General features: G+C 36.2%; 1 protein-coding gene across 4 annotated transcripts in view; it reads right to left on the bottom strand.

Annotated features, from left to right (window-relative positions):
* SEC24B (SEC24 homolog B, COPII component) overlaps nt 1-27,983 on the bottom strand; it is a 100,283-nt gene that overhangs the window by 56,675 nt on the left and 15,625 nt on the right. For 2 of the 4 annotated variants that reach the window (XM_060654456.3, XM_060654457.3), the window contains exons 2-4: nt 20,070-20,819; nt 8,964-9,137; nt 545-649 (exon numbers count right to left, since the gene is read on the bottom strand). In XM_060654456.3, coding sequence (XP_060510439.1) covers nt 545-649; nt 8,964-9,137; nt 20,070-20,819 — 1,029 coding nt within the window. The remainder of the gene's footprint in view (nt 1-544; nt 650-8,963; nt 9,138-20,069; nt 20,820-27,983) is intronic. The other 2 variants (XM_060654459.3, XM_060654460.3) reach the window with 1 other exon arrangement.

The raw sequence follows: 27,983 nt of genomic DNA, 5'->3' as shown, positions 1-27,983 counted from the left end.
ACTTCTTCCCCTACCAAGATCTGAACTACTACTTCATGAAGCAAGATCATAACTACAAATTTTGGGCCTCCTAAGTATATGACAAGAAGGACCAAAAAGGACCTCAAAGAAACACTGTTAATTTCTCTATCAGTATTATAAAATCCATGTGGTTCATTTTGATTAGTTTAGGTAGCATGCAGAGCAGAAAACAAAACATTATTCCTCAAAGGGTGCTAAAGCAATCCATAAGCCAAAAGCTTCAGTTAGGACTCATTCTTTGGCATGTGACATGAGAGGAAATGCATTTCTGAAAGAAGAAAGCACTCTATCATCATGAAAGATGTGTCGTTACTTACAAAATGGTAGAGATGTCCAAAGGAGGAAAAATAAAACAAACAAAAACACCTCATTTCAAGTGAACCAACCTTCTATAACCCAAACCAAGCAAGTTCATTGAGCTAAATCTGCAGACGCTCTTTTTTTTTAAGGCTAACAGACTGTGGACATAAAAAGAAAGCTTGAGTAGGAAAAGATCAAGAACTGGTGTAAAGCTAAAGCAGACCTGCTTCCTCATCCTCCTCCTCCTCTTCCTCATCATCGGAAGTTGATGACAAGGGAGTTGGTGCGGAGCTAGCTTGATTATTAACATAGTCACCATACTGCATGCCTGTAAAGTGGAAAGCACAAACACAAGAGTCAAACCAACAGGAAAGATGAGAAATAAAATTTTGACATTGCATCAAAAGTGAGAAAGAACTCTGACATTCTAAAGAACATCCCAGCATGCATTTTAATGTTAGCAAACTTATTATCAAAACTGGAACCATTAGAAAATCTCTGCAAAGCAGTTTAGTAAAAGCAGCTTTTATAATAACTGGTTTAAGTGTGAAAAACGTACCACGTATTACGCTGATAATAATTAGGAAACTGCAGTGATACTCTGAAAATTTAACTGAGCTCCATACATGTTTACCTTCATTGACCTTGGGGCCCTTGTGGCACACATCCTTTGGGACTGCACATTCTTGGTGAGCAGTGATCATTTCTACTCAAATGAATTTATACAGCATTCAACACACACACAAATACTTGATACCTTCCTTCTGTTAATGCCACCTTGATGGTAACTCAGTTCTCGTAACGGAAAAAGAATGACAGTTAAAGAACTGTATTCAGAATAGTTCTCTGCTCACAGGTGCTCAAAAAAAAAAAAAAAAAAAGCTAATTACCTGTGGTCCTACAAGTGTGACAATTACAAAACAGTGAATTTTGAGATGGCCAATCATCTCAGCTTCAGCCTATTGCCTACATGTGAGTCTGAGGTAGGTGGATAAGACTGGTCTTGTAAGACACACCAAGAAGAAAGATTCTGTGGAAAAGGCACAGCGGGTTTAACTATGTAACTCTTCTCCCCCACCTCCCCAAAACAGTGACTGGGTGTTTTTATAATTTAATTAATGTGGTAAAATTAGACTAACATCCACAAAATTTTAAGAGGGAAAATAAAATAATCCCAATTAAAAATACAAAAATAAAAAATAATATCCTTGTAAAGAAAATCTTATAGCTCAACTTGAAAAAAAGATAAAAAAAAAAAATGACACCGAAACACAGTGTGGATATTTAAGAACATTTCACAATATTGGAAGCACAATGAAGCGATGTCTCATCAAACTCACATGGTAGTCCCCTGACGCTTGCTGTCTTTTTTCTTTCAGGTGACCTTTTAAATTAGCACGTTATGTTAATAAACATAACTCATGGCTATCATAGGAAAAATGCTATTAAAGAGAAAAATCTGAGTTCAGAAGAGAGCAAAGGTTAAACTGCAGATGAGTGAAGCTCTAATCTTCTCACTGGGACCAAAGAAGTCAGAGAAAAATCTGCTGGCTTTGCTGAAACATCTTTTAAATATAGATAAACAGTAGTTATTACAAACTTATCTGAGAAATCAACTTGACACCCTGAAAGACCAAATTCAGAGTGGCCTGTTCCTCTAACAAAACCTATTTAAAATGAAAATTTGACTAATATTAGACCTTAGGTTAAATATACTAAGAAGTCTGCAATAAAACACAAGTTAACAGTAAAAAGATAGTAGAGAAAATAAATTCTTCAATTTAATAAGAACTTCTTTAAAAATGAAGTACTTTCTCAAAATGCAATTAGCATTGCACTTTAAAAAGTATATACGTGTGTATACAATAAGAAGAAACAAGAGAAAAAAGAAAATCCGTTTACTGCGCTAAGACAGGCCACTAAGCAGGAAAAAATCAGAAGAGAATCCATTCTTTTCATGACTGAATCAATATGCAGGATGTTGACTCTGTAACTAATCAAAAAAGCCAAAATAAAGCACAAACCTATACGCATGATAAAACATTTTCCTCTCTTTGTCTAGATTTACTGAATTAACAGATTCACTTATTACTGGAAAAATATGCAGTGCTTCATTGGAAACAAATGAGAAGACTATACGATTAAAAAAAAAATCTAAAGAACTACTTAATGAACTGGAACAAACCTATGAATAAGACAAAATAGAGTAATGTATCATTTTAGGTTATACTATGGCTGTCAATGTACCGTATTAACAGAATGTCACACAACATACTCAAATTTTTACTTTCTCAAAAAAGGATGCAGTCCTTTTTGAGAAATTCTAGAGATGACAGTGTCAAGATTTGAGTCCTTCCCCAAGTATGACTCTTACTATGCTCAGAATTTAGCATTCCTTTGCTTGTCCAAGTAAACTTTGTTTAAAGCTTGAGAATATTAATGGCACAAGAATATGATATTTTTGTGACTCCACAGAGAAATGATAAGAGCTCTGGAATAACAATCAACCCTTATTTAAAGCCCTGCTCTAGGCTGGGTACAGTTCATACAAACTGCAACAAGTGGGGAGTTACAGCCAAAAGGGGGTTGACAGCCAAGTCATCTACTCTACGATATGTGCGAACTTCCTGAGTGCCTTTATTCAGACCTCCTTTAAGAGCCAGAACCTATGCATGAGATACTCAGGTTGCATATATGAGGTGGTAGAACGTAAGGTCTTCTAGAGCTCAGCCTGAAAGCCACTGTAGAGATGTACATGGAGTACCTTCCACTCCAACCACCACCACCTCCATCTCCACCTGCGCCAAATGGGGCAGGAATGCTACATCCTAACTTACTGTTTTACTTAGAACTTTCAAGGTATGAATCTTAGTAAACCAAGAGGCAAGACCCACTTCATAGAATCTGACACGATGAAGAGCTTTGTTACCAACAGGGCCCCAATATCTTAAAAAGGACATTCAGTTTAAACTACCTGTCGCATTAAAGTACCTTCAGGCAAACTCTCCAAGAGACTGTATCCTTGGAGCTGCTTAATAAAGGGCATCTTCACTGTTCCCTGGATACAGCTACACTGGGAATAAATAAAATTAGTCTGAAGAGAACAAATCCCTTGTGGAAGCTAGCTTTTTTAAATTCAAGAGTTCAGACTTTTGAGCGACTGTTACCTTTCTTTAAGCTGGTCTTCAAACTACATATGCATACTCTAAAACTTTCCAAGAGTTCCTGCAAAATAATGGCTTTAAGAGAATCAGTTTCCATGGTAGTCTTTCTAAAACATACCCACCTTAGAAAGTGCCTGTGTTAACAGCCATTCTCTCACTTTACAAAGGAAACACATACCCTTAACTTCTCCTAAATCTTACATTGCCCTGAGATATAAAAATGTCTCTGGGACTAAAGGGAAAGCTTCTTCCTTCTTTAAATGATTAATCAAGGCACCTTCAATCTACAGACTTTCTTTTATCTTGCCATACATGTTTCGGTTAAAGACAGAAGATGTTAGAAATAGGGTTGGGGCTCACTGGAATATTCTTAATTCAAAAATAGTGAAAAGTAAATTGGTGGGAGTAATGATGAATTTATTTAATAATTCTGCACGTATGCAGCTCACAAGCACTACTGCCAAAGAACCCACTGCTTTTGAAAGAGTACCATGAGGACAAAGCAAAACCAGTAAGAAATACTGAAGAGACAAGCAGCAGAACACTGAATAAAGATGGGGGCTCTGGGTTCAATTCTATGTTCTATCAATTACCAGCTGTGTTTCCCTGGGCAAATTACTAACCTCTCTGGTTTTCATCTACATCATCTGTAAAGGGGGTAAGAACTACCTCAGATAGTGGTTGTTGTGAGGATAAAGTGAATTAATATATTTCAAAGCTTAAAATGATGCTTGAAATATACTAAATACTATATAATTATTAGCTATTATTATTATTGAACTTTAAAAAACATGTTTTTGTGTATATTTCATTAAAAACAATTATTTTCAGCTATTCTTAATATTTATCCCTACAGGGGACAGAACAAGTCATTACAAAAAATAAACTTCCACCAATCTGAAAAGTATTCTTAGCCATGTTAATTCTTTTAAAAACAAGTAGAATGTTTTCTAGGATGACCAATTTTTTTTCAAGATACATTGGATAAAACTCATAGATAAAAATTTTACATAATTTCTTTCAAAGTCAACATGAAATATTCAATAAAGTATTTTACAACCTATTTTATCATAAAATATTTTTGATTATAATCACTTCTCACCTCCTTATATTTTATACAATATTTAGTTATTTCTACCTCCTTTTAACAATAACAAAAATATTTACTAGTGGGTAAATCTGTTAGTACTTAGTGGTATATGTTTTTCTTTTTTCAATTAATTACATGGGAACATTGTTTTTTAATGTTTATTTTTGAGAAAGAGAAAGAGGGAGAGAGAGAGTATGGGGGAGGGACAGAGAGGATCCCAAGCAGGATCTGGGCTGTCAGAACAGAGCCTGACATGGGTCTTGAATTCACAAACTGTGAAATCATGACCTGAGCCGAAATTGAGTCAGGTACCAACTGAGACACCCAGGCACTCCAACATGAGAACATTTTAATCATGATGCCTGATTAAATAACAGAATTACTTTTCATTTTTATACTTGATTCCTATTTAAATATTTTAAAGACACCAAATACCAGAGTTTGATACACATAATGCGTATATTTACTATAGGAATACAATGGTTTTCAAGAAAATCCTCACTTCTTAAATAGTGTAATATCAGATAGATGTTACACTCCTTTATTTCAAATTTGGTAATGAAAAACAGCTTATCAACTCATTGCCTAATTTTTAATTTTTTTTTTTTAACGTTTTATTTATTTTTGAGACAGAGACAGAGCATGAACGGGGGAGGGGCAGAGAGAGAGGGAGACAGAATCGGAAGCAGGTTCCAGGCTCTGAGCCATCAGCCCAGAGCCCGACGCGGGGCTCGAACTCACAGACCGCGATATCGTGACCTGAGCTGAAGTCGGCCGCTTAACCGACTGAGCCACCCAGGCGCCCCGCCCAATTTTTATAATCTACCATAAAAAAGGATACATTAATCATATTTGGTCTTTGACATTTAAATTTGACTGCTTTTAGTAATTTGGCTTAGAAGATATATGCTATAATTTATTTCTCAGTGGAGTTTATGATACCCCTTTGAAACTCCAGGAACACATCCCCTTGGATTAAAAAAATTAAGTCAGATTTTCTGGCAAAGAATTAAATTTGTCTCACTGGTTTGAAAATGAGGACTGCCTTTGCCAATTAGGTTATATGGCGATGCCATATATAAAACAAATGACCTACATTACAGTTTAAAGTTTTTGATAAAAACACATTTAAAGGATGTGATGAGATGTTATATTGGCAAAAGTATAATGAAATTCACAATACTCTGAATAATTGGTGATTCAGCAAAACAAGGATTGGGTTTGGAGCCAGAGGACCTACATGGGGTCTTGGCACCCCCTACCTAGAGAGTCTGTGTCTTTGGGGAACACACCTAAACCTTTCTAACCTTCAATTTTTCCTTTTATAAAAGGAAGATGAAATGTGATATGCCTGCTTTACCTGATGGTTGAGTGAGGTAATAAAAATTAAAGGTATTTTAAAATTATAAACTGCTACATGAAAGTAATAATGGTACTATCTATCTACAAGCTGGAAAATAAAATCTAACAAACAACAATAAAAATTCTGACGTGTAACCCAGAAGATTAAAAACGTTAAAAAAGTCTAAAGAAAAACACTACTTTAATAAAAGCCTTCCAATACCATTCCTATCTTCTTTACATGAAAAAATTTCTTAGCAATTGTATGTGTGAAGATAAAAACTATGAATGAAATTTATCTTAAGTTTATCTAATAATGAGTCATACAAGTCAGGTACACAAAGCTATGATGGGGATGGGGGAGAGTCATTCATTTCACTGAAAGATGTATTTCCATTCAAAATGTACCTTCCATAAAAAAAATACCCAAATTCATAATTCTTATATGTTATTTTGACCAACTATATACTAATAATTATCTTGATAGTTCAATCAAGAATAAAAAGAAGTTAATGCTTAGACATGTACGATCATAAAGCAAAATTTATAAAATTTAAATTTAAATTTTATATAATATTACTATGGCAAAGAACTACGACAGAATGATAAAAGAGTTTCTAGCTTAAGAATATGTTATTATATATATTAATATATATAAAATGATCATATTATATTCAGGGGGAAAGAGTATGACATTAAGGAGAAAAAGAAAAAAATGTAAACTTTCCAAATGTTAAAGAAGGGCTCATTTAGGCATTTTTAAAAAGGATGACAATAGGTATCATTCTAGTGGATACAAAGAATAATATAACCTGTTTGTTTTAAAAGTCAATGTATGCAATATGTTGAAATTACATAACTGCAACTATTTAAACTTTTGGTGAAAATTTTAGCCGTCAATCTTACCAATGTCCAAGTAGTTATAGAGTTTTTACAAAAACTTTTTAGGAGGTATACAAACCAAAATTTGCAGCCTCCTATCTTAAAACCAGTACAAGAATGTGTAGTCCTTCTGAGAACAACAAAGCAAAAGTATCTCTGAAGCTAGGAGAAAAATACTAAAATCTCTTTGAAGTATTAATATTTTAGTAGTCATATCAGAACCACAGCATAGCCTGTGCAGCCCACATACCATCCAACTACAACAGGCACCATTCACATAAACCATAACTTGCACAACACACGTGGTAGCCCTACCTCACATGATATATTGTACACTGCACATTTATCCAAAGGCCACTAAGGAGCCAATCTCCCACTTAAAAAAAAAAGGAACAAAAAAAACTACAATTCAAATGTTTCTAGTATTCTCTTTTCTGTTACTTATTCAAGGAGCTTCTCTTAGGTAAATCAAGAGCTTGTTAACAGCCTACAAAACAATTCACCTTATTTTACAGAAAGATAAAGTTTCAGTTAAAAATCTTTCACTCTGCTACTCGGGCAGAGTAATTTATAATCTTGGGCAAACTTCCTAATCTTTCTGAATCTCACTGTTCTCATCTGTAAAACAGGGATATTGTAGGATGATAATGGGGGTTAAGTAAGATAAAAGTATCTGGCACACTGTAAGTGCTCAATAAATGGTAGCCCCTCTTTTCAAACCTATTTTATTAAATCTATCTTATTAGTAAGAAAAACACATAATTAGGATTATTTTGTAGGGATGTGGTTTACAAAATGATACTTACAATGGCAGGATGGTACTTAAAGTAAAATGCTAACAAAGAAAATATAATAGGAAAAAAGATACCAGCAGGGGCAATGTAAAGGGTCAAAACAAGCAAGATATTTAAGAAATGGAAGGCAGTCATCAATGCCGAGGAAAGATACCATTCATTTAGTCAGGGGTTCAACCTACTCTTAAATTTGTTCTACTCATGATAAGCAAACATTTCCTACCAGTCCTTCATTTTAAAGGCAAACACTTCTAAAAAACTAGATTTTATTCCCAATATACCCACTGGCTTCTTGGGAATCCATGGACACTCCATGGTGCTGCAGGTGGTTTTCCTATAAAGCCAAATAAGAACATTTTTAATTTATACTCTGATTAAATGATAGAAAGTCCTCTTGACCGCATACTCAACAGATAATAATAAGTTGTGAGATCAACCTAAGATGCTTTTTCTGAGATTCAGAACATAAGAGAGAAAAATGAAAGAGAATTCTTCATATTCAAGGTAAGAAGCTGTCATTATACAGTAAGCATAGTCTCTAAAATATTACTACTAATGGTTGCTCTGGGAATACAAACTACAGATTCCTAAAAATAGTTCAGTTATTCTCATCAAATGAAAAACACAGTACATCAACCTGAAACATCAATAGATTTGGAGTTTCAGCCAGGTAGAAAATAACCAAGAATACTGCCAAAAGAAAAGGCAACATAGGCAAGGAGGGTCAAAACAACACCTTTTAGTTACCTGTCACTTATTTAACACACGGAGAATATTCAACAAACGAATAAACCATATTGTTTGTCAGTGCTGCAAGGGTATGGGTTACAATTTAATTTTCATCCCTCTCAGTACCAAAGGTGGCTCAAAAGTTACTTTCATTAATAATAATGACAAATAGAGAGAACATCAAATAGGATATGGAGAGTCACTAAATTAAAAAATCTGGGGTGCTTTATCTTACAACTATAGTAATATTTAAAAAATAGGAAAGAAATGTTCCATAACAGAGGGATGGATTAGTAAATTATAATACATTGACACAATGAAGTATTAGCCATGAAAATGACTCTGACAACTATGGGGATATATGAAGAACTGTGTATAATGTAATAAATGTAAAAGCAAAACACAAAATGGTATATATACTATGACTACAATTATGTAAAATATATAGTCATAAGCAGAGACTGGAAGTTAATATACAAAAAACAGTGTTTGAACTGAGATTAGACATTATATCACTTCATATTTTATATAAACTATAGTTATACAGTTTGACTTTCTAAAATCAGCTATTTGAATCAGTGTGTGTGTATATATGTGATTGTGTACTCTCTCTGTATACAGTAAAATAAATTTTTCAAATACCTTTCTGTTGTAATAACTCTGATGGCTGTGTAACTGAGGCTACAGGCTCAACTGGGCGATTTGCAGCAGGAGGTGTTCTTGTTGATGAGGCTCCTGACAAAACAGAGGATACGACTGGGCTGGACTTGAGAGGCTGAACATTTTGCATAACAGGACAAGATAAAGAATCTGCAACTAAAGACAGAAAACTATTTCATTCACAGGAATCAACTGGAAAGACATCAAAATACTAACAAAATACAGCTTATATGAAGTTCTTGTAGAAACTTCAGTAGCATCACATATATCTAGTATTATATAGAGAAAATAAGGTGGTTCAAAGATATGATTTTAAGAAAAACTGGAAACTTACCAAATGTTTTAATAATCTTTAATGGCAACTTTCCTAAAACATCTCATAAACTTCCTTACCTTTTTAAACAAAATGAATCCCAAACAGTTTTACTTTACTAATCATCACTGCTATTAATTCATTATTGTACTATGCAGTGGTACCTAAGATAAGATGAATAGAGGTTGTTTCTGCAGTAATGTCCACGAATTCCAGTTCAAATGTTTCCAGTATCAGCTCAGATCCCATATTTTATTATAAACTGCCACATCTTATTTGCTGCTGCTAATCAAATGCTGTATTTCACATATAGCTAAGTAAGGACTCAACGGTAACACTAGGTTGGACGTCTGGAATAAAGTACTTGTGATTCACAGTGGGTCTTTTGTGATAGGTCAAACTGCCTGATTTGGAGGATAATCTTCAGCCAACCAAGAGGTAATTAAAAACCCATGGCAACAGCCTATCCATCAAGGGTCCACTGATGGATAAATGGATAAAACACACACACACACACACACACACATTATTCAACCATAAAAAAGGAAATCCTTCCACTTGCAACAACAGGGATGGACCCTGAAGGTATTATGCTAAGTAAAACAAGTCAGAGAAAGACAAATAGCACATGATCTCACTTGTATGTAGAATCTAAAAAGCTGAATTCATAGAAACAGAGCAGAATGGTAGTTTCCAAGGCCTGGGTGGTTGGGGGGAAGGGAAATAGGGAGACAGTGGTCAAAGGGTGTAAACTTTTATTTTTCTTTTATTAAAGTACAGTTGATATACAATATTGTATTAGTCTCAGGTGTACAACATAGTGATTTGACAATTATATACAGTATGAAATGCTCGCCACAATAAGTGTACTTACCATCTGTCACCATAAATTTTCAGTTTTAAGATGAGTACGTTCTGGGGATCTAATGTACAGCACAGTGACTACTGTTAACAATACCTGAAAGTTGCTAAGACAGTAAATCTTAAATATTCTCACCACACACACACACACACACACACACACACACACACAGGTAATTATGTGAGATGATATGGATATATTAACTAACCCTACTATGGTAATCTTTTTGCAGTACATATATATGTCATGTCAATCATCACATTGTACATCTTAAACTTACACAACGTTATATGCCAATTATATCTAAAAGTTAAGAAAGGGGTGCCTGGGTGGCTCAGTCAGTTAAACGTCTGACTCTTGATTTCAGCTTAGGTCATGATTTCACAGTTCGTGAGATTGTGTCCCATGTAGTCTGCTTGGTTGTGATTCTCTCTCCCCCGCTCTTTGCCCTTTCCTGGCTTGTGCGCACTCTCTCTCTCAAAATAAATAAACATTTTAAAAAAATAAAAGGGGGGAACACCCTATGACAAAAAGACTAGTGAGCAGTGAAAATATATCTATATATATGCATACACGTATGTATGTTTAAACATGTATAATGTGTCTGTGCCTATATAGACAAACTTAGAATGTGTAAGACTAAAACAAATGTAGGAATATGGTGACAGAACAAAATATGTTATATGTTGGGGTACCTGGCTGGCTCAGTTGGAAGTGCATGTGACTCGTGATCTTGGAGTGGTAAGTACAAGCCCCATGATGGGAATAGAGATTATTTAAAATAAATAAACAAAAATTTAAAACACACACACACACACAACATGTTATATGTCCCATAGTGTATAAATGATATAAATGTGGGGAATGGGGAAGAAGGTGGAAGGTAGTCTAAATGTGTTATTACTTCATCATTTTTAGGAAGGACAAACGTCATTGTGGGGAACTGAAAACATGGTCACAATATGTTACAATTCTTCTCATGAAGAAATGGAGTCTATTTTCCCTCTCTCTGAATTAGGACTAACCTCGTGACTGACTTTAATCAACAGAATGTGACAGAAGTAATGCTATGCAAGTCCCAGAACTCAAATCTCAAGACACCCTGTAGCTACCCTGGGACTATCATGTAAGGAAGTTAGTTAAGTGTTGAAAAACCTAGGTACCCCAGTGAACTATTCTGCACCAACTACTGGACACATGAGTGAAGTCCTAGGATCTTCCAACTCAGCCAAGCCTCTAGCTAAATGAAGACACACGGGTGAGTCCAGGAAAAACCTGCAGAACTGTCCAACCCACAGACCACAAAAAATAGTAAGCCATTTTTGTCTTAAACCAGAATTAGATAACTGATGTAATCACTAAAACTGCTAACATAACAGAATGATAAATAGAGTTAACAGTACAAAGGGAAAACTAAGATACAGTCATCTAATATTGGGTGACAGAGAACAGAGAAGGGGGCATGACGACCCAGTAAATAGGCTAGTTTTACATTAGCTTGTGGTAGGTAATTAAAAGGTACTGTCTAAAAAATGGAGAGGATATTTCTGCCTCAGTAAGGACCAAACCTCCCATTAAAGATAGCTTTAAAAATACTTTTTAGGGGCACCTGGGTGGCTTGGTCAGTTAAGCGTCCGACTTCGGCTTAGGTCATGATCTCACGGTCTGTGAGTTCGAGCCCTGTGTCGGGCTCTGTGCTGACAGCTCAGAGCCTGGAGCCTGTTTCGGATTCTGTGTCTCCCTCTCTCTCTGCCTCTCCCTTGTTCATGCTCTGTCTCTCTCTGTCTCAAAAATAAATAAACGTTAAAAAAAAAAAATTAAAAAAAAAAAAACTTTTTAAAAATTATCAAAGACCTAACAGGATATTAATGAAATTCCAGGCCCAAATCTGTAAGAAATTAAAAACTCAGAAAAATAGCTAACACTCAAAGCTGCTTGCATTGCACACTGTGGATATCTGCTACACACCTGATCTGTTTTCTGTGGACTTGCAGAGGCCAGGGCATACCAGATGGGGTACCTGATAAGGTACCCGTACTTCCACTTTTAAGATAGTACTCTGAAGGGTTATAACTTTAGGATAAGGATAAGCCAGGAATCTAATCCTTATAAACACAAGGAGCTTTGGTTCAGATCATTCATATAGTCCAGGAAATCAAGAGGCCTGGAAATGAATTAGTGCAATAAGCTGGTAGTACCCAGAGGCACTTGGCAGAAGGAAAGAAAAAAACCTCTATGGAGAACAATTCCATCATCCTAGGCCTCAAACGATTCCCACAACTAATTTTTCAAAAGCAATTCCAAGCACAAAGTCAAAGATGAGTAATTTTAAACAGGGCCCCTCTCTGTTCCGGAACGTTACAGCCAGTCTCCAACCTGCTTATAATCCTTCAGAATTCTGCCAGTGCTTCGGGGTGAAGACAAAACATCTTACCCTCAAAACTTTCTAACATGGTTAACAAGGCCTGGAATGATCCTAAGTCCCTAGCCTCACCCTGGCCTGTGCTTCTCCTCTAGCTTCACTGTTCTTCCTCCAGTCCCTTGAACTTGCCATGCTCTTTCCCATTAAAGAGGAATAAACTCACTCCTCGCTTTGACAAACTTTTTTCTTTAATAAAACAGTTGGTATAGATAAGAGTTTATGTGATACATCTGTGCATATATACATATACACATATATAAAAACATAATAAAATGCCCATGAACTCAGCATCCAGTTGTGAAAATAAAATATTTCCCAAACTGCTGAAGCTATCAGCGTACTCCTCACAGAAATCCTCCCTCCTGAATTCTGTTTATTATTCCCTTGCATTTGTTTTTAAATAATTTGCCACACATACAAGTATTCCTAAACATTATTTTTGTTTGCTTTTTAACTAGGTAACAATATCACACTACATACGTTGGTTTTATTGAATTTTTTTATGAATGTCCAAGTCTGTGTTTCTCCCCTGCCTTCCCAGACTTGTGTGGCCAGTTGGAAATGTCTGGTTTGTGTTCATCTCTCCCTCATTTCTGAAGCAAAAGTTGAGACCCCACCACATCTCCTATGCTCTGCATCCATGCCTCTTTTGGACATTAAAGGTCGATTAATACACCAAACACACACACACACACACACACACACACACACACACACACACACACACAAAATCCATTTGATGAAGAACCAACAAACGAACATAAAAAAAGCAGCAGCACAGCCATAAGTCCAAGAAAAAGCCAATCATAAAATTCTGGAGACTCTGTGCAAGGCTGACAGTATTTCCGTTTATTTGTTCTCTGTCCTCTTGGACACACAACATATTCTCCACATATTTCAGTTGAGCCATTTTTAAGTAACAGGGTCTTCCCATGATAAAGTCCACGACTTCCTACATTAAATTTCTGGGGTCCACTCAGGTTAATGTGTGCAACCGTATATGACATTTCCATTTCTGTTCAGTAGTCCATTGGAATGATACAATCTATCCATTCTATTATACTGGCTTTTGGGTTTCCAATTTTTTGTTTTCACAAACAGCGCTGCTATAAATATTCCTGAACATGTTCCTGGTGCAGATACGCAAGTTTCTCTAGGGCAGAGCTTCTTAAGGTATGAACTGTAGGTCAAAGGGGCGTAGGTGTGCAGCAAGAGACTCAGAATCCCCTTAGCCCTGAGGGCAGCCTGTGGGAAATAAGCTCTTTTGGCCTAGAGAGCACAGTAGTCCTTACTAGCCCAGTATCCCAAACAAATGTCATCATTTCCTAGAAGTGCCACACATCTAAAACAGGATGCGGTAGTCTAGAGCCTTCCATTCAAAGTGTAGTCTCTAGGCTGGCAACAGCTCACATAGAAACTTAATGAAAATGTAGAATCTTGGACCAAGCCATACTAGACTTGGTGAATCAAAACCTGCATTTTAACGAGTCTAGGTGACTCACTGCATCAAATTTTAGAAATGGAATCACTGCATTTAGGGGATGGCTATCTTCAATTCCACTAGTGCCAGATTTTCGTAAAATAGTGACCCAATAAATCCTATCAACAACGGTGTCTAAGAGTCTTCCTGTTACTCCACACCCTTGCCATCCCTTGGTACGGTCAGACTTTCAAATTTTTACCATTCCACTGCTAGGTATAAAAAGATATCCCATTCTATGGAACACCTGAGTGGCTCAGTCAGTCGAGCATCTGATTCTTGATTTCAGCTCAGGTCATGATCCCAGGGTTGTGGGATCAAGTCCCATGTTGGGCTGTGTGCTGAGTGTGGAGCCTGTTTAAGACTCTCTCTCTCTCTCTCTCTCTCTCTCTCTCCCTCTCCCTCTTTCTCTCTCTCTCTCTCTCTCTCTCCCCCCCCCCCCCGCCCCTGTCCTCCACTTGTGCTAAAATTAAAGAAAAAAAAAAGGGCAGGGAGGTAATCTCATTCTGGTTCTAATTTTCTTTTCCTCAAAATTAATGAGATAAAGTATGTTTTCATTTCATCTGTTTTTTTCTTGGGTTGTTGGTCTTTTCCTTATTAATTTGTATGTGTTATTTGTGTATTCTGGATAAATACTGTAAATAGTTTTTTCTCTCAGTTCAGAGCTTGTCTTTTTGTTTTCTTCATGTCTTTCAGTGAAGAAAAAAAATTTTTTTAAATAATGGCTCCTAGATCATAGAGTAGTTTTTAATTTTTTTAAAAATGCTTATTTTTGAGAGAGAGAGACAGAGCATGAGCCGGTGTGGGGCAGAGAGAGAGGGAGACACACAATCTGAAGCAGGCTCCAGGCTCCGAGCTGTCAGCACAAAGCCTGATGTGGGACTTGAACTTGTGAACTGTGAGATCATGACCTGAGTCAAAGTCAAATGCTTAACTGACTGAGCCATCCAGGTGTCCCAAGAAAAGTTTTTAACTAGCAATTAGTCAGGGGGCACCTGGGTGGCTCAGTGGGTTGAGCGTCCAACTCTTGGTTTCAGTTCAGGTCATGATCTCATGGTTCCTGGGATCGAGCCCCGCATCAGGCTCTACACTGACAGCGTGGAGCCTACTTTGGGGTTCTCTCTCGCCCTCTCTCTTTCTCCCTCCCTCGTTGCACTCTCTCTCTCAAAATAAATAAACATTAAAAAAAAGGAGAGAGAGAAATTAGTCAAGTTGAACATGCTTATTCAATATAGTGATAATTTATTATATGAGTGTTGCCTTAAGAAACTCTTCCTTATTCCAAGTTTCTAGAGATAGTCCTCCATACTTTCTCAGAAGTTTTTAAAGTTTTGCCTTTTGCATTTAAATATTTATCTTGGGGGCACCTGGGTGACTCAGTTGGTTAAGCATCTGACTTCGGCTAAGGTCATGATCTCATAGTTTGTGAGTTCAAGCCCTGCATCGGGCTCTGTGATGACAGTTCAAAGTCTGGAGCTTGCTTCAGATTCTGTGTCTCCCTCTCTCTCTGCCCTTCCCCTGCTCACACTGTCTCTTTCTCTCTCTCAAAAATAAACATTAAAAAAATAAACTAATATAAAATATCTATTTCGCCTGCAATTTATTTTACACGTGAAGAACTCATTTTTCAGATTGCGGTTCAAATATGAAATATCAGGGGAAACTTCCTGAGAACTTATTCTGCTTTTCCTCAGGCACATGAGTACCCCAAGATGACAGACATAATATTAACTTATCAGTAATTAGATCATGGTGTCATGTGTATTGTAGATTTTTATATAGAATTATATAGGTGTTTATTATTTTTACATAAGCAGTTTTTAAAATGCTTTTTATTTTAAAAAATTGCACATAGTAAAACACCATTCTCAGACAGTACTATGTCATAATATGCTATTAATATGGGACTCTCGTTAAGCAAAAAAAGTCAAAATAATTTTAATAAAAATAACTTCTGGGGGCGCCTGGTTGGCTTAGACGGTTAAGCGGCTGACTCTGGATTTCGGCTCAGATCATGATTTCACGGTTTGTGAGTTCAAGCCCCACAGTGGGCTCTGTGCTGACAGCGTGAAACCTGCTTGGGTCTCTCTCTCTCCCCTATACACACGTGCCCCTCTCTCTCAAAAGAAATGAACCTTTATTACAAAAATAACAACTTTCCTGGCAAAACTGTATGTCTTGGCAAGATTATCTTGCTAATTTTTAAAATTATGTATTTTCAAAACAAAGGATAGTAAAAAATGTAAAAAATTGATTTTAAATGAATTTAAAGTTTCAGTACTCATCTTGCTATCAAAGATGGGTATCTTTTTGTCTTAGTCACCCACTCAACTAACTTCATCTCAAACTAGAATTTCTGAACCTTCAGAGATTTACCTACAGTAACAGTCCTAATGAAAGGACACCTTTTACATATCAGCCAAAATTTCACCCTAATAACTAAACATAGCACCCAAGACATATATAATTGGGATAAGCTTTTTAATAAAAAAAAAAAAAAAACAAAACTGAAGTTCTAGTGCTAAATTACAGTGACAAGTTCTTATAAAATAAGAGGCGAATGAGATAATATTTAAGTTCTCTTTTATTCCAATGCTCTTAAAAATGAACTTATTGGCTGCCTAAAAATAATAGCATGTATGCATCACCATGTTTTTGGTAATCATTTAACTCAGGTTCATGTTTTTGGATCTCCAACACTTTATGAATTGTTGAAGAACTTTTACTACACCTAAAATGAAACTAGTATAATCAATAAAAAAATGCAATCATTTTCGTCAATTATTCCATGAATTTCACCCAAAACTATATTTAATACCTAAGATTATCATTCTAATTTAATAATATTGTACAAGTGTGACCAAAACAATTAAAAAGTTTCCTGTGTTTCTAGGAAATTTAAATCAATATCCCTGTGGTTCCCAAAACTGGTACCTAAGCACACAAGTCACCCTTGCAAAAATTTACAGGGTTCTAAGGGATGTTTTATTTATTTATTTTTTTTTATTTAAAAAAAAATTTTTTTTTTAAACATTTATTTATTTTTGAGACAGAGACAGAACATGAACAGGGGAGGGTCAGAGAAAGAGGGAGACACAGTACCCGAAACAGGCTCCAGGCTCTGAGCTGTCAGCACAGAGCCCGACGCAGGGTTCGAACCCACGGACTGCGAGATCATGACCTGAGCTGAAGTCGGACGCTTAACCGACTGAGCCACCCAGGAGCCCCTTATTTTTTAAAAAATGAATGTAGTTTATTCCATTCCAATATAGTACATTTATATATTAGGATTAAATGGGTTTTATTTAGTAAAAGTAACATAAATTAACCAAAAATTTACAAATTTCAATAGTTTCATGTTATTTAGTGTATCATACAAAATAATTCCTTAGTATTTAATGATTAACTTTAAATGTGTATGTATGTGCTTATGATACCTCTAATATAGAACATTTGTATACGTGTAGAGGATTTCTGGAAGGATTCACAAAAAAAATTGCTAACTGTGATTATCTCTGGAAATTAATGGCCAAAATTTCTAATGGTAGTAAACTTTTAGTTTTCATTCTATCTATATCTAAACTCTTTCTATGTGTATTTGTTAATTTTTCACTATAAAAACTTACCAAAGGATGTTTTAAATTTCTAAGAGAAACACAGTGATATCTGCCAAATACTTTATGAACTATTACTACTACATTGCTTGGGGCGCCACGAAAAGAAATATTGATACATATCGATTCAACTTGAGAAAGTCTGGGAACTTCTGTAATATTTCATTTCAAAGTAGGTTTCAAAAATAACCTCTTTATTTCTTTTGAAATGGGGAAGAACAAGTATCCAATTAACCTGAGACATATTTGTCAAGTTCTGAACTAGAATTAAAAAGTAACTTACCAATCTAAAGGCAAAAAAAACCCAAAACAAAACCCTATTTGACATGAATTAACTTCTCAAATTATATTTTTATGGCTTTCATGGTACGGTACTAGGATTAAAAGAATGGAAATATATCCCATCTCTCTATGTAAAGGACTAATTATTATTCAAAAAGAAGGTAATTTTGTAATTATTCTTTATTCAATATTTTTTTCAGCGATAGCTCTTTACAATTAGGTGTTCTATTCATTGGCCAAGTGGCCCCGTATTTCCCTGACCCTGTATCTCAGTATAATTGGTTCCATCCAGGGTCCCATTCCCATCTCAGAAATAAGATAGGAATTACCTGTATTTCTTCTTTTTTTGTCCCGAAAGTCACAAAATCCTTAAGTCAGAGGGACCTTAGGATAAGCTGATCTGTAAAAGGACTGCTGAAAGAAGAGAGAAAGAAAACAATTTCTAGGGGACAGAAAGCCCTGGTTCTGAGGAGGGAAGGCTGAGAGTCAAAGAAACTGAGCTCCGGGACAAACTCTGTTTCTAACATTAATCACCACCAGAAGGCAAAACCCAACTTGGATAGCTTTCCTCATTTGTAAAACAAAAAGAAATGGAATTTGCATTTGAATCTTGTACTAGGCGTCATGAGGTCAAATCAGAAATATAGATTCCACAGACTATACTGAAGATTCTCTTCTAGCTCAGTAGGTAGGGTTGAAGATCACAATCTGTGCAAGGGAACCTGGTGCACAGCCAGATTTGAGAGCTGTGAGAGATGCTCTACGTTGACTTACCCAAGGCCTAGTTGATACCAACACTTTCTTTCTCACCTGCTTCTACCATGAAGGCTACAAAGCTAAATGTTCATTTTCCAATCCTCCCTAAAATTAGGGACTGCCTTTAAAACAGCTATGGCAAATGATATAAAAAGTCTGTCAGTACCACCACCCTATCTTCTTTCCTCTCCCTTCTTTCTGCTTTTAACCAAGACTAGATGCCTACAGATACAGAAGTTCAACTGTTTCTATACGCCAATGAGCAAAGGACGGCAGAAAAGACACTGAGGACATCTGGATCCACTATATCTACCTAGACTTCTTGTTATCTGAGAAAAATATCACTTTTGTTTAAACCACTATTAGTTGCTTACAGCCAAAAGTGTTTTTACATAACACAGCAGTGAAAGAACAGATGATCTCAAGTATATAGTTCAGACATAATATTCCAAAGTTCTAATTTTAAATAATCTAATTGTCCAGGGAAGGATACTTTTCTACATCATCTTTAAACTCTGGCTCTTTGGACTCTGATATACAATTTAAAGATACTGTTCAGAAAACTACCACATCTTGACCAGTTCTCTTTCTTTACATACATTTTCATTCAGTTCAAGAGCATATTTTGTGAAGTTCAAGCTCACAAGTTGAATTAAAATGAGTATATCCTATGGAAACCCCACACTAAAATGACATGTATGTAATTTTCAAACTAATAAATTTAACCATATCTTGATTTAGGAAGGTTAGAAAGACTACAAGAGTATTCTTCATGTATCTTTCTTCCTCTTCCCCATCCTTCATCCTAATTTACCAATAGGGAATAGAAAACATAAGCTTTAGTATGTATTCTGACATATTACATACATATATATTTTTTCTGTGAGCATTGCTAACAGGGATTCATTTGGGAAACCAGTGTGGTATTCTATAGTGAGTAGGGCTCTGGCTGAAATAGTAACTGTCCCAAGGTTGAGCGGTATAAAAAAAAAAAGTAGTGGCTAACAAAGCATAAATCCAAATGGATCCTATTTTGCCCTAGACCTAATTCATACTAAAGACAACGATTGCAGAGGCATAAAATGTATCAATAAACATTGCCTGAGATCCCAATCATGACAAAGAACACACCTATGTATGGTAGATGGTTGGGTGGCTGATTGTGAATAGGTGAAGGAAAAGGGTTCAGGGAAATGTTGCAAAATACCATAATAAATAAGGCAAATAAACCGCAAAGGTGAGCTAATTTCCAATTTTTCCATTAGGCAATATTATCTTTAACCTTCATGCAAATAAAAACCTGACTGGAAATGCACTGATTTTCAGCCCATGCTTTGGTGTACTTTTCATTCAACCTACCAGTATTTGTTGGGTTGCTGTTGGCTGTAGCCAGGGAGCCACTGTGGTTTCGGAGGAGATTATCTTGGGTTGACGGAAGGCCTGAAGCTGACCACGAGAGAGTACTGCATCCTGAAAGACTCTGCTGCTGGTGGTACTGGTGTGACGGTGGAGGTGGAAGCGGTGATGAATGACTGATAGCTGTACTGTGACCAGAAAATGAATTATCTCTAACCGGCCGGACAGTCGGAGCATTCTGTGAGGTAAACATTTGTTGCCCATATGGATCACCAGCAGGCAGAGAGGGATATGAAACACTAGGATACGCAGCATTAGAAACAGTTGACATAGCATAGTGACCACAAGTAGAGGGAAATCCCTGAGAAGCAACAGAAGAGTTGGCAGAGTACATGGCTGGACTACTGTAGTGATTCACAAAAGGGGAGTACGGCTGGGAGGCACTCGTATGCAAATGGGATGCTGATGAAGCGGCACCCTGGAAAGGTCCCGGAGTGGATCCTACAATATGAGGAGCAGGAGGACCCCTGCCATACATCTGCTGTGCTCCTGGTTGTTGGTTTGCTGTGTTAGGAGTCACCACATTTTGTGTCGGTACAATATAGAGACCAGAGTAGTAATCACCACATTGGCTATCCAATGGCAATGAGGTCATTTTCCCAGGTCCTTGAGGATAATGTCCTGAGGGAGCAATATAGTTTTGAGGATGCAATCCATACCCTGATGGAACATGCATTTGATTCTGTGCTGGACCTGAAAAAGAAAAGCAAACATTTATAGGGATTGGCAAGGAGATACTAGTTTTTAAACACAGTTCCCATGTAAATATTGCCATAATCCCAAATTGTCACAAAAGATATACTATTATGACCCACTGTGGTAGCTAGCCTCCAAGATGGCCCCCAGTGATCTCTACCTCGTGGTATTGATATCCTTGGGTGTGAATTCACATCCTCCCACAATATACTAAGACTGATCTGTGTGACCAATAGCACATAAGCAGAGGTAATGATTTAGCACTTCCAAGATTAGCCTAATCTTGAGTGCTAGCTCTCTCTTAGATCATTAAGTTTGAACAAAGCTGCCGAATTGTGAGGAGCCTATGGAAAAACCCATGAGGTAAGGTACTGAACTCTGTGCCCAACAGCCAAGGGGAAACTGGGGCCTGCCAACAACCACATCAGTGAGTTTAGAAACAGATCCTTCATACTCAGTAGAGTCTTGAGAAAACTACAGCTCCAAATAACAGCTTGACTACAATCTCATGACATCCAAAGCCAGAAACTACCCAGCTGCTCCCAAGTTCATGTCCTTCAGAAATGATGAGATTAAATATTTGTTGTTTAAGTTGCTAAATTTTGGAGTGTTTTCTTAGACAGCAATAGATAACTACCATTCCCAGTATGGAAGAAGTACAAACCTTTTTTATTAGTTTTTTTTTTTTTTTTTTTTTAACTAAAAAACTAACACTAGATACCCATTGTAAAAAAATTTTTTTTTCAAACAGTGAAGAATATAAAATAAAAAGTACCACTCCTTTTCCTGGTAGCTGATATCCTTCTTCCTACATGTAGCTATACTTAATGGTTTCTTGCATATCTTTCATGACACAGTTCTGTAATTTGCTTTTTTTACTAAATATCCAGAATATCCTTCTGTGTTAGCATATATTATTCTTCTAAAAATCTATATAGTATTTCATTACGGAGATGTAATATTATTCACTAAATCTCCTTTGATGAATATTTATTTCAGGGAGTAAACTAATTTATATTTATGAGGTCAACCTCTGTGATGAATCTGGAGGTTCAAAGGGTTTGTACTTTTAAAATTGACCATTACTGCCAAATATCTCTTCAAAAAGTCTATCAATTTATACTTCCTATGAATAATGCTTAAGAATGCCTCATCTTCCCAACACTAACATTTCAATCTTGCCAACCTGAGAAACATTTCAGGTTGCATACTTAACTTTGAGTAATGCTGAGAATCTTTCCAAGTATTTCTTAGCTACTTAGGTGTCTTTCTCTGTTATTTGTCCTTTTGTCACAGGGTTGTGCTTTCCATAATGATTTATAAGTGTTCTTGTATATTAAGAAGTTTAACCAGGGCACCTGGGTGGCTCAGTCAGTTAAGCGTTGGTTAAGTGTCCGACTTTAGCTCAGGACAGGATCTCGCAGTCCATGGGTTCGAGCTCCACATCGGGCTGTGCTGACAGCTCAGAGCCTGGAGCCTGCTTCAGGTTCAATGTCTCCTCTTTCTCTGCCCCTCCCCTCCTCACGCTCTGTCTCTCTCTCTTGAAAAATAAACATTCAAAAAATTTCTTTTTTCCCTTGGGTTACTGTTTCCCTTGGGTTACTGTTTTTTTACTTTGTTCATGGTGCCCTTTGCTATAGTTTCTCTATTATTATATAGTAAAATCTTTCTTTCATGCTTGATAAATTTTTAAGTCATACTTAATAGAGCCCCATTCTAATATTATAAAAATATATACCTATGTTTTCCTCTACTACTTAAAAAAAATTTTTTTTAATGTTTATTTATTTTTTTGACAGAGAAAGAGACAGAGCATGAGCGGGAGAGGGGCAGAGAGAGAGGGATACACAGAATCTGAAGCAGGCTCCAGGCTCTGAGCTGTCAGCACAGAGCCCAAGGCGGGCTTGAACTCACGGACCTTGAGATCACGACCTGAGCTGAAGTCGAAGTTCAAGCGACTGAGCCACCCAGGCGTCCCTCCTCTAATACTTTTAATATTTCCATTGACATATATTCATATTTTTGATCACTACAGAATATATTTTGTATCAATACCATTCAAATTAACATTAACCTTAGTATTACTTTTATTAATTTTTTTAAAATTTAAATCCAAGTTAGTTAACATTCAGTGCAGTAATTTCAGGAATAGAATTTAGTGATTCACCACTTACATATAACACCCAGTGCTCTTTTATTAATATTACAAGTATCATTAAACATATTACATTATGTGCCATTCACTGTCCTTTGAAGTAAACAGTTATAATTATACCTACTTTACAAATTAGGCAAAAAGAAAAAAAAAAAAACAAAAAACTAAACTCTATACTGGTAAGGCATTATCAATCAAGAGAAGACCCACATCAGAGTTAGATAAGTCTGTTTAAATATCTATCCACTTAATAAATGATGTGGCTCATCCATCCTATAGGATCTGAAAACAGGGAAATAATCATCAGTATGTCCAAGCTATTCAAATGCCATTCTTCTAAAGCTAACAGGAATGTTGTACATGCTAATGTTTATCAGAAGTGAACTACCTACTAGAGGAAACCTTTTTCACTTTTCAGCCCATCAAAGAAAGTTACTTACTTTGAGGGGATGTGAAGGTGTGAATAGCTAATTATATGTTGATGATTACCAATCTTTATTCAATATCAAGATCCAAATGTTATGAATATATGAAAAGTATGTGAAGATAATCTGGTTCAAATGATAAATGAATCAAGACTCCTTTGGAAGTAAAATGTTTCCTTTCAAATATTTTAAATCAATTTTCAAAAGACTACTTAAAAAAATAAACATAAGATCAGCTTAAATGAAAAGAAAATGGTATCCAGGACAAGTAAAATATTTTTAAAAATTTTATCTTACTGTGACCTAACAAGAAACACATTTTCTTCAATTTTACTTATTTATTTAGAGTGTGAGCATGCATAAATGGGGGGAAGAACTGGGTGGGGAGGGAGGGGGGAGAGGGAGGGAGACAGAGGGAGGGAGGGAGGGAGGGAGGGAGGGAGGGAGAGAGAGAGAGAGAGGGAGGGAGGGAGGGAGGGAGGGAGAGGGAGGGAGAGAGAGAGAGAAAATCCCAAGCAGGCCTTACACTATCAATATCAACACGGAGCCGGATGTGGGGCTCTAAGTCATGAACTATGAAATCATGGCCTTGAAATCAAGAGTTGGATGCTTAACCAACTGAGCCACCCAGGTGCCCTTTTTTTAAAAATTTATTTATTTACTTATTTTTTTGAGAGAGAATTTTCTTCAAATTTATTTTTTAAATGTTTTTATTATTTTTGAGAGAGAGAAAGAGAGAGACAGAGCATGAGCAGGGGAGGGGCAGAGAGAGAAGGAGACACAGAATCTGAAGCAGGCTCCAGGCTCTGAGCTGCCTTGTCAGCACAGAGCCTGAAACCGGGATTGAACTCATGAACTGCGAGATCATGACCTGAAGTCAGATGCTTAACTCACTGAGCCACCCAGGCGTTCCTCTTCAACTTTAAAATGTATTAGATAATTCTACTAACTGTAGTAGGGTATAATACCAAAACTAATATTAAAGTTTAATTTCTTCTACACATACTAAAAACTGAACCTGACAAATATTACAAATACAGAGGTTACACACACCTATGCTCTTTTATTTTTAACAAAATCTGTAAGTTATCGAAATTTCAGTAGTATTAGCACTTGCATTTGCCTGTATTTCCTATAATTCCCTCAGCAACTGTGGCAGTTTTAAAACGTGGTCCCGAAATTCTTTGATACTGTTCTGATTAAAGGGTGAAATCTGTCTCCTTCCTTTGAATTCGAGCAGGGTTTGAATAGCTTCCACCAATAAAGAATGGCAGAAGCGAAGCTGTGTGACTTCCCTGCTTGATCAGAGACAATTCAGTTTCTACGTTGTTTGAAGGAACATGTGCATGTGGACCCCTGAGTAGCTAGCTGCGCAGGAAGTCCAGTTATTCCACAGCTGCCATGGTCTGGGGGAGTCAAACCACATGGAGAGGTCACATTTAGGCACCCAGGTTTGAACTCCCAAGTTTTTGAGTCATTCTAGCCCAGGTGCCAGACATGTGAATAAATGAGCCTTCCAGATCATTCTAAACTCCAGTCATCAAAACACCTTTGAGTCTTCCAAGCTGAGGCCCTAGATATCATAGAGCAGAGAAAAGCCATCCTGACTCTGCCCTGTGCAAATTCCTGATCAACAAAATCTGTGAGCATAATAAAATAGTTGTTTTCGACTGTTAAGTTTTAGAATAATTTGTTATATACCAATAGCAACTGACACAGCAACTAATTACTATTTTTAAAAATTCAGAATCCAGATTCTAAAACTGAACTACATCCAACTTTACTTAACACAAAAATGTACTATATTCTTAAAAGTCCAGACATCAGTTTCGATAATTCTTACAAAAGAACATGTTATCTTTAAATCAGTTGAATATAATTATGTGTACATATGTACAGAATGCACTAAGTTGTCCTATTCCATTAGAAAAATAGTTCCTTTGTAGATAACATATTACTTGAGAGCTGTAAAGCTTACGTAAAACATAGAAAAAGAGTTGAATCAGGTACACTAGGAAAGAATGAAAAAAAAAACTAAGGGCTGAAAACTAGGTTTACTAGGAGAGGTAAAAACAACTGGAACCATAGACACATGTGACAGACCTGCATTACCCCATATGGTAGCCACTAGCGACACGTGGTTATCGAGTACTAGAACATAGCTAATCTGAATTGAAAGTGCTTTAAGTATAAAACACACACTCAGGGGCACGTGGGTCGTTCAGCTGGTTAAGCGTCCAATTTCAGCTCAGGTCATGATCTCACAGTTCTTGGGTTTGAGCCCCGCGTCGGGCTCTGTGCTCACAGCTCAGAACCTGGAGCCTGCTTCGGATTCTGTGTCTCCCTCTCTCTCTGCCCCATCCCCACTCATGCTCTGTCTCTCTCTGTCTTAACAGTAAATAAAACATTAAAAAAAAAAAAAAAAAAACCTTTGTAAAAAAAAAAAGTATAAAACACACACTCAATTTTAAAGAAATGATATGAAAAAAGTAAGATAGGTCAGTAACTTTTAATTTTTTATCTTTTTAAAGTTTGTTTATTTTTTTGATAGAGTGAGTGCATGAGAGAGAGAGAGAGAGAGAGAGAGAGAGAGAGAGAGAGAATCTCAAGCAGGCTCCGTGCTGTCAGACCAGCTCAGGGCTGGATCTCATGAACTGTGAGATCATCCACCTGAGCAAGATTAAGACTTGGATGCTTAACCAGCTGAGCCACTCAGGGTGCCCCTCTCAGTAACTTTTTAATACTGAACATGAACACATGTGAAAATAACAACCTTTTATATATTGTGGTAACTGGATAAACTGAAATTGATTGTACTTATTTCAGCTATTTTAATACGACTTCCAGACAATTTAAAATTACATATGCAGATTGCATTAGACTCCTACTGAATACAACTATAAGACAGAAAAATACAAAGAGAAAAGGTGAATTAATGTCAGCATATATGGAATGCTTTCAATCTAGGCCTAAATATTTATTTTTTTAAATGTTTTTATTTATTTTTGAGACAGAGACAGAGCATGAGCAGGGGAGGGGCAGAAAGACAGGGAGACACAGAATCTGAAGCAGGCTCCAGGCTCTGAGCTGTCAGCACAGAGCCCAACACGGGCTCGAACTCACGGACTGTGAGATCATGACCTGAGCTGAAGTCGGAAGCTTACCCGACTGAGCCACCCAGGCGCCCCTAGGCCTAAACATTTAAATTGGACATCAGTAGAAATATTAATTACAAAAGTATTTTTAGGTACTACCAAATTTCATTAATGCTACTAATTAAAAAAAAAAAGAGAAATAACTGGTTTTCTGGGATTATTTAGATGTGCATCTTTCTTTGTGAATTCAAAATGGTTCTGTAGCATATAAGAAAAGACTGCTGGTATTTTACAACTACTAAAATGGAGAGAGACAAAGATTGTGGATGAAAGGATAAATTAGTTATATATGTAGATAGTCAAAATTTTGAAAAATAACTCTAGGAGTATTTTTCTTATTACAAATGTGATATACAATAATTGCAAAAAGGAGTATAGAAAATTATCAAACAAAATATCATCCATAATCTTACTACCTGAGATAACTGCTATTAATATTCTGATGTATAACTACCCACTAATTTCTTTTAGGATATATCTAATTTAGTTAAGCAAAAGTAGAATTATAACATACATTTACATTATAACATACCATTACATAGATTTATAGAATCTATAAATTAGAATCTATATAATTACATAGAATTCTAACATACCATTACATAGATTTACCATATTTTAATCACTTCTCTATTAATAGCCATTTAGGTTGTTTTCCATATTTAAAAATATTGAACAATATGATAATAAATACATTTGTAGGTTAAGTCTGTGTGTTCATTCATTTTACTCTTCTGAAAGTAATTTCCTATCAGTTACAATAGTTGGGCGAAGTCCCTAGTTAGCAACCTAACTGTATAGACAGACACAGGAGAAACATCGAGATGCCCAGTAAAAAACCCAGCAGAGACCAGAATCAAAGTCGTCCCAGAAGTTGAATTTAGCAGACAAAGGTTTTAAAGCAGCTACTGTAAATATGTTCAAAAGAAGAAAGAAAATATATTCAAAGAATTGAAAAAAAAATCAGTAACTGAACGGATAATATAAAATGAGAAATGAAAACTATTTTGAAAATGAAAATATTCAGAATAAAGCTGAAATAAATATACTAGATGGCCTCAACAGCATAGTGGAAGAAAGAATCAATGAATCTAAAGACTGGTCAATAAAGTGATCCAAATTTGAGGCACCTGGGTGGCTCAGTCAGCGTACGTGACTCTTGATCTCGGGGTTGTGAGTTCAAGCCCCACATTGGGTGTAGAGCTTAGTTGAAACAAAATAGTATAATAAATAAATAAATAAATAAATAAATAAATAAATAAGTAAAATGATGTAATTAAAAACAGAGAAAACATAAGAAAAGGAAAATTTAAGAAACCTGTGGAACAAGATGAAGCAGTCTAACATTTATGTAAACAATAAGGTTGAACAACGGCCTCCCAAAAGATATATCCACATCCTAATCCCCAGAATGTGTGAAAATGAT

This window comes from Panthera onca, chromosome B1 (assembly GCF_046562875.1).
Source record: "Panthera onca isolate mPanOnc1 chromosome B1, mPanOnc1 haplotype 2, whole genome shotgun sequence".
Classification (NCBI taxonomy): Eukaryota; Metazoa; Chordata; class Mammalia; order Carnivora; family Felidae; genus Panthera; species Panthera onca.
The sequence above is the reverse complement of the archived record's forward strand: the minus strand, read 5'-3'. Positions and strand labels throughout refer to the sequence as shown.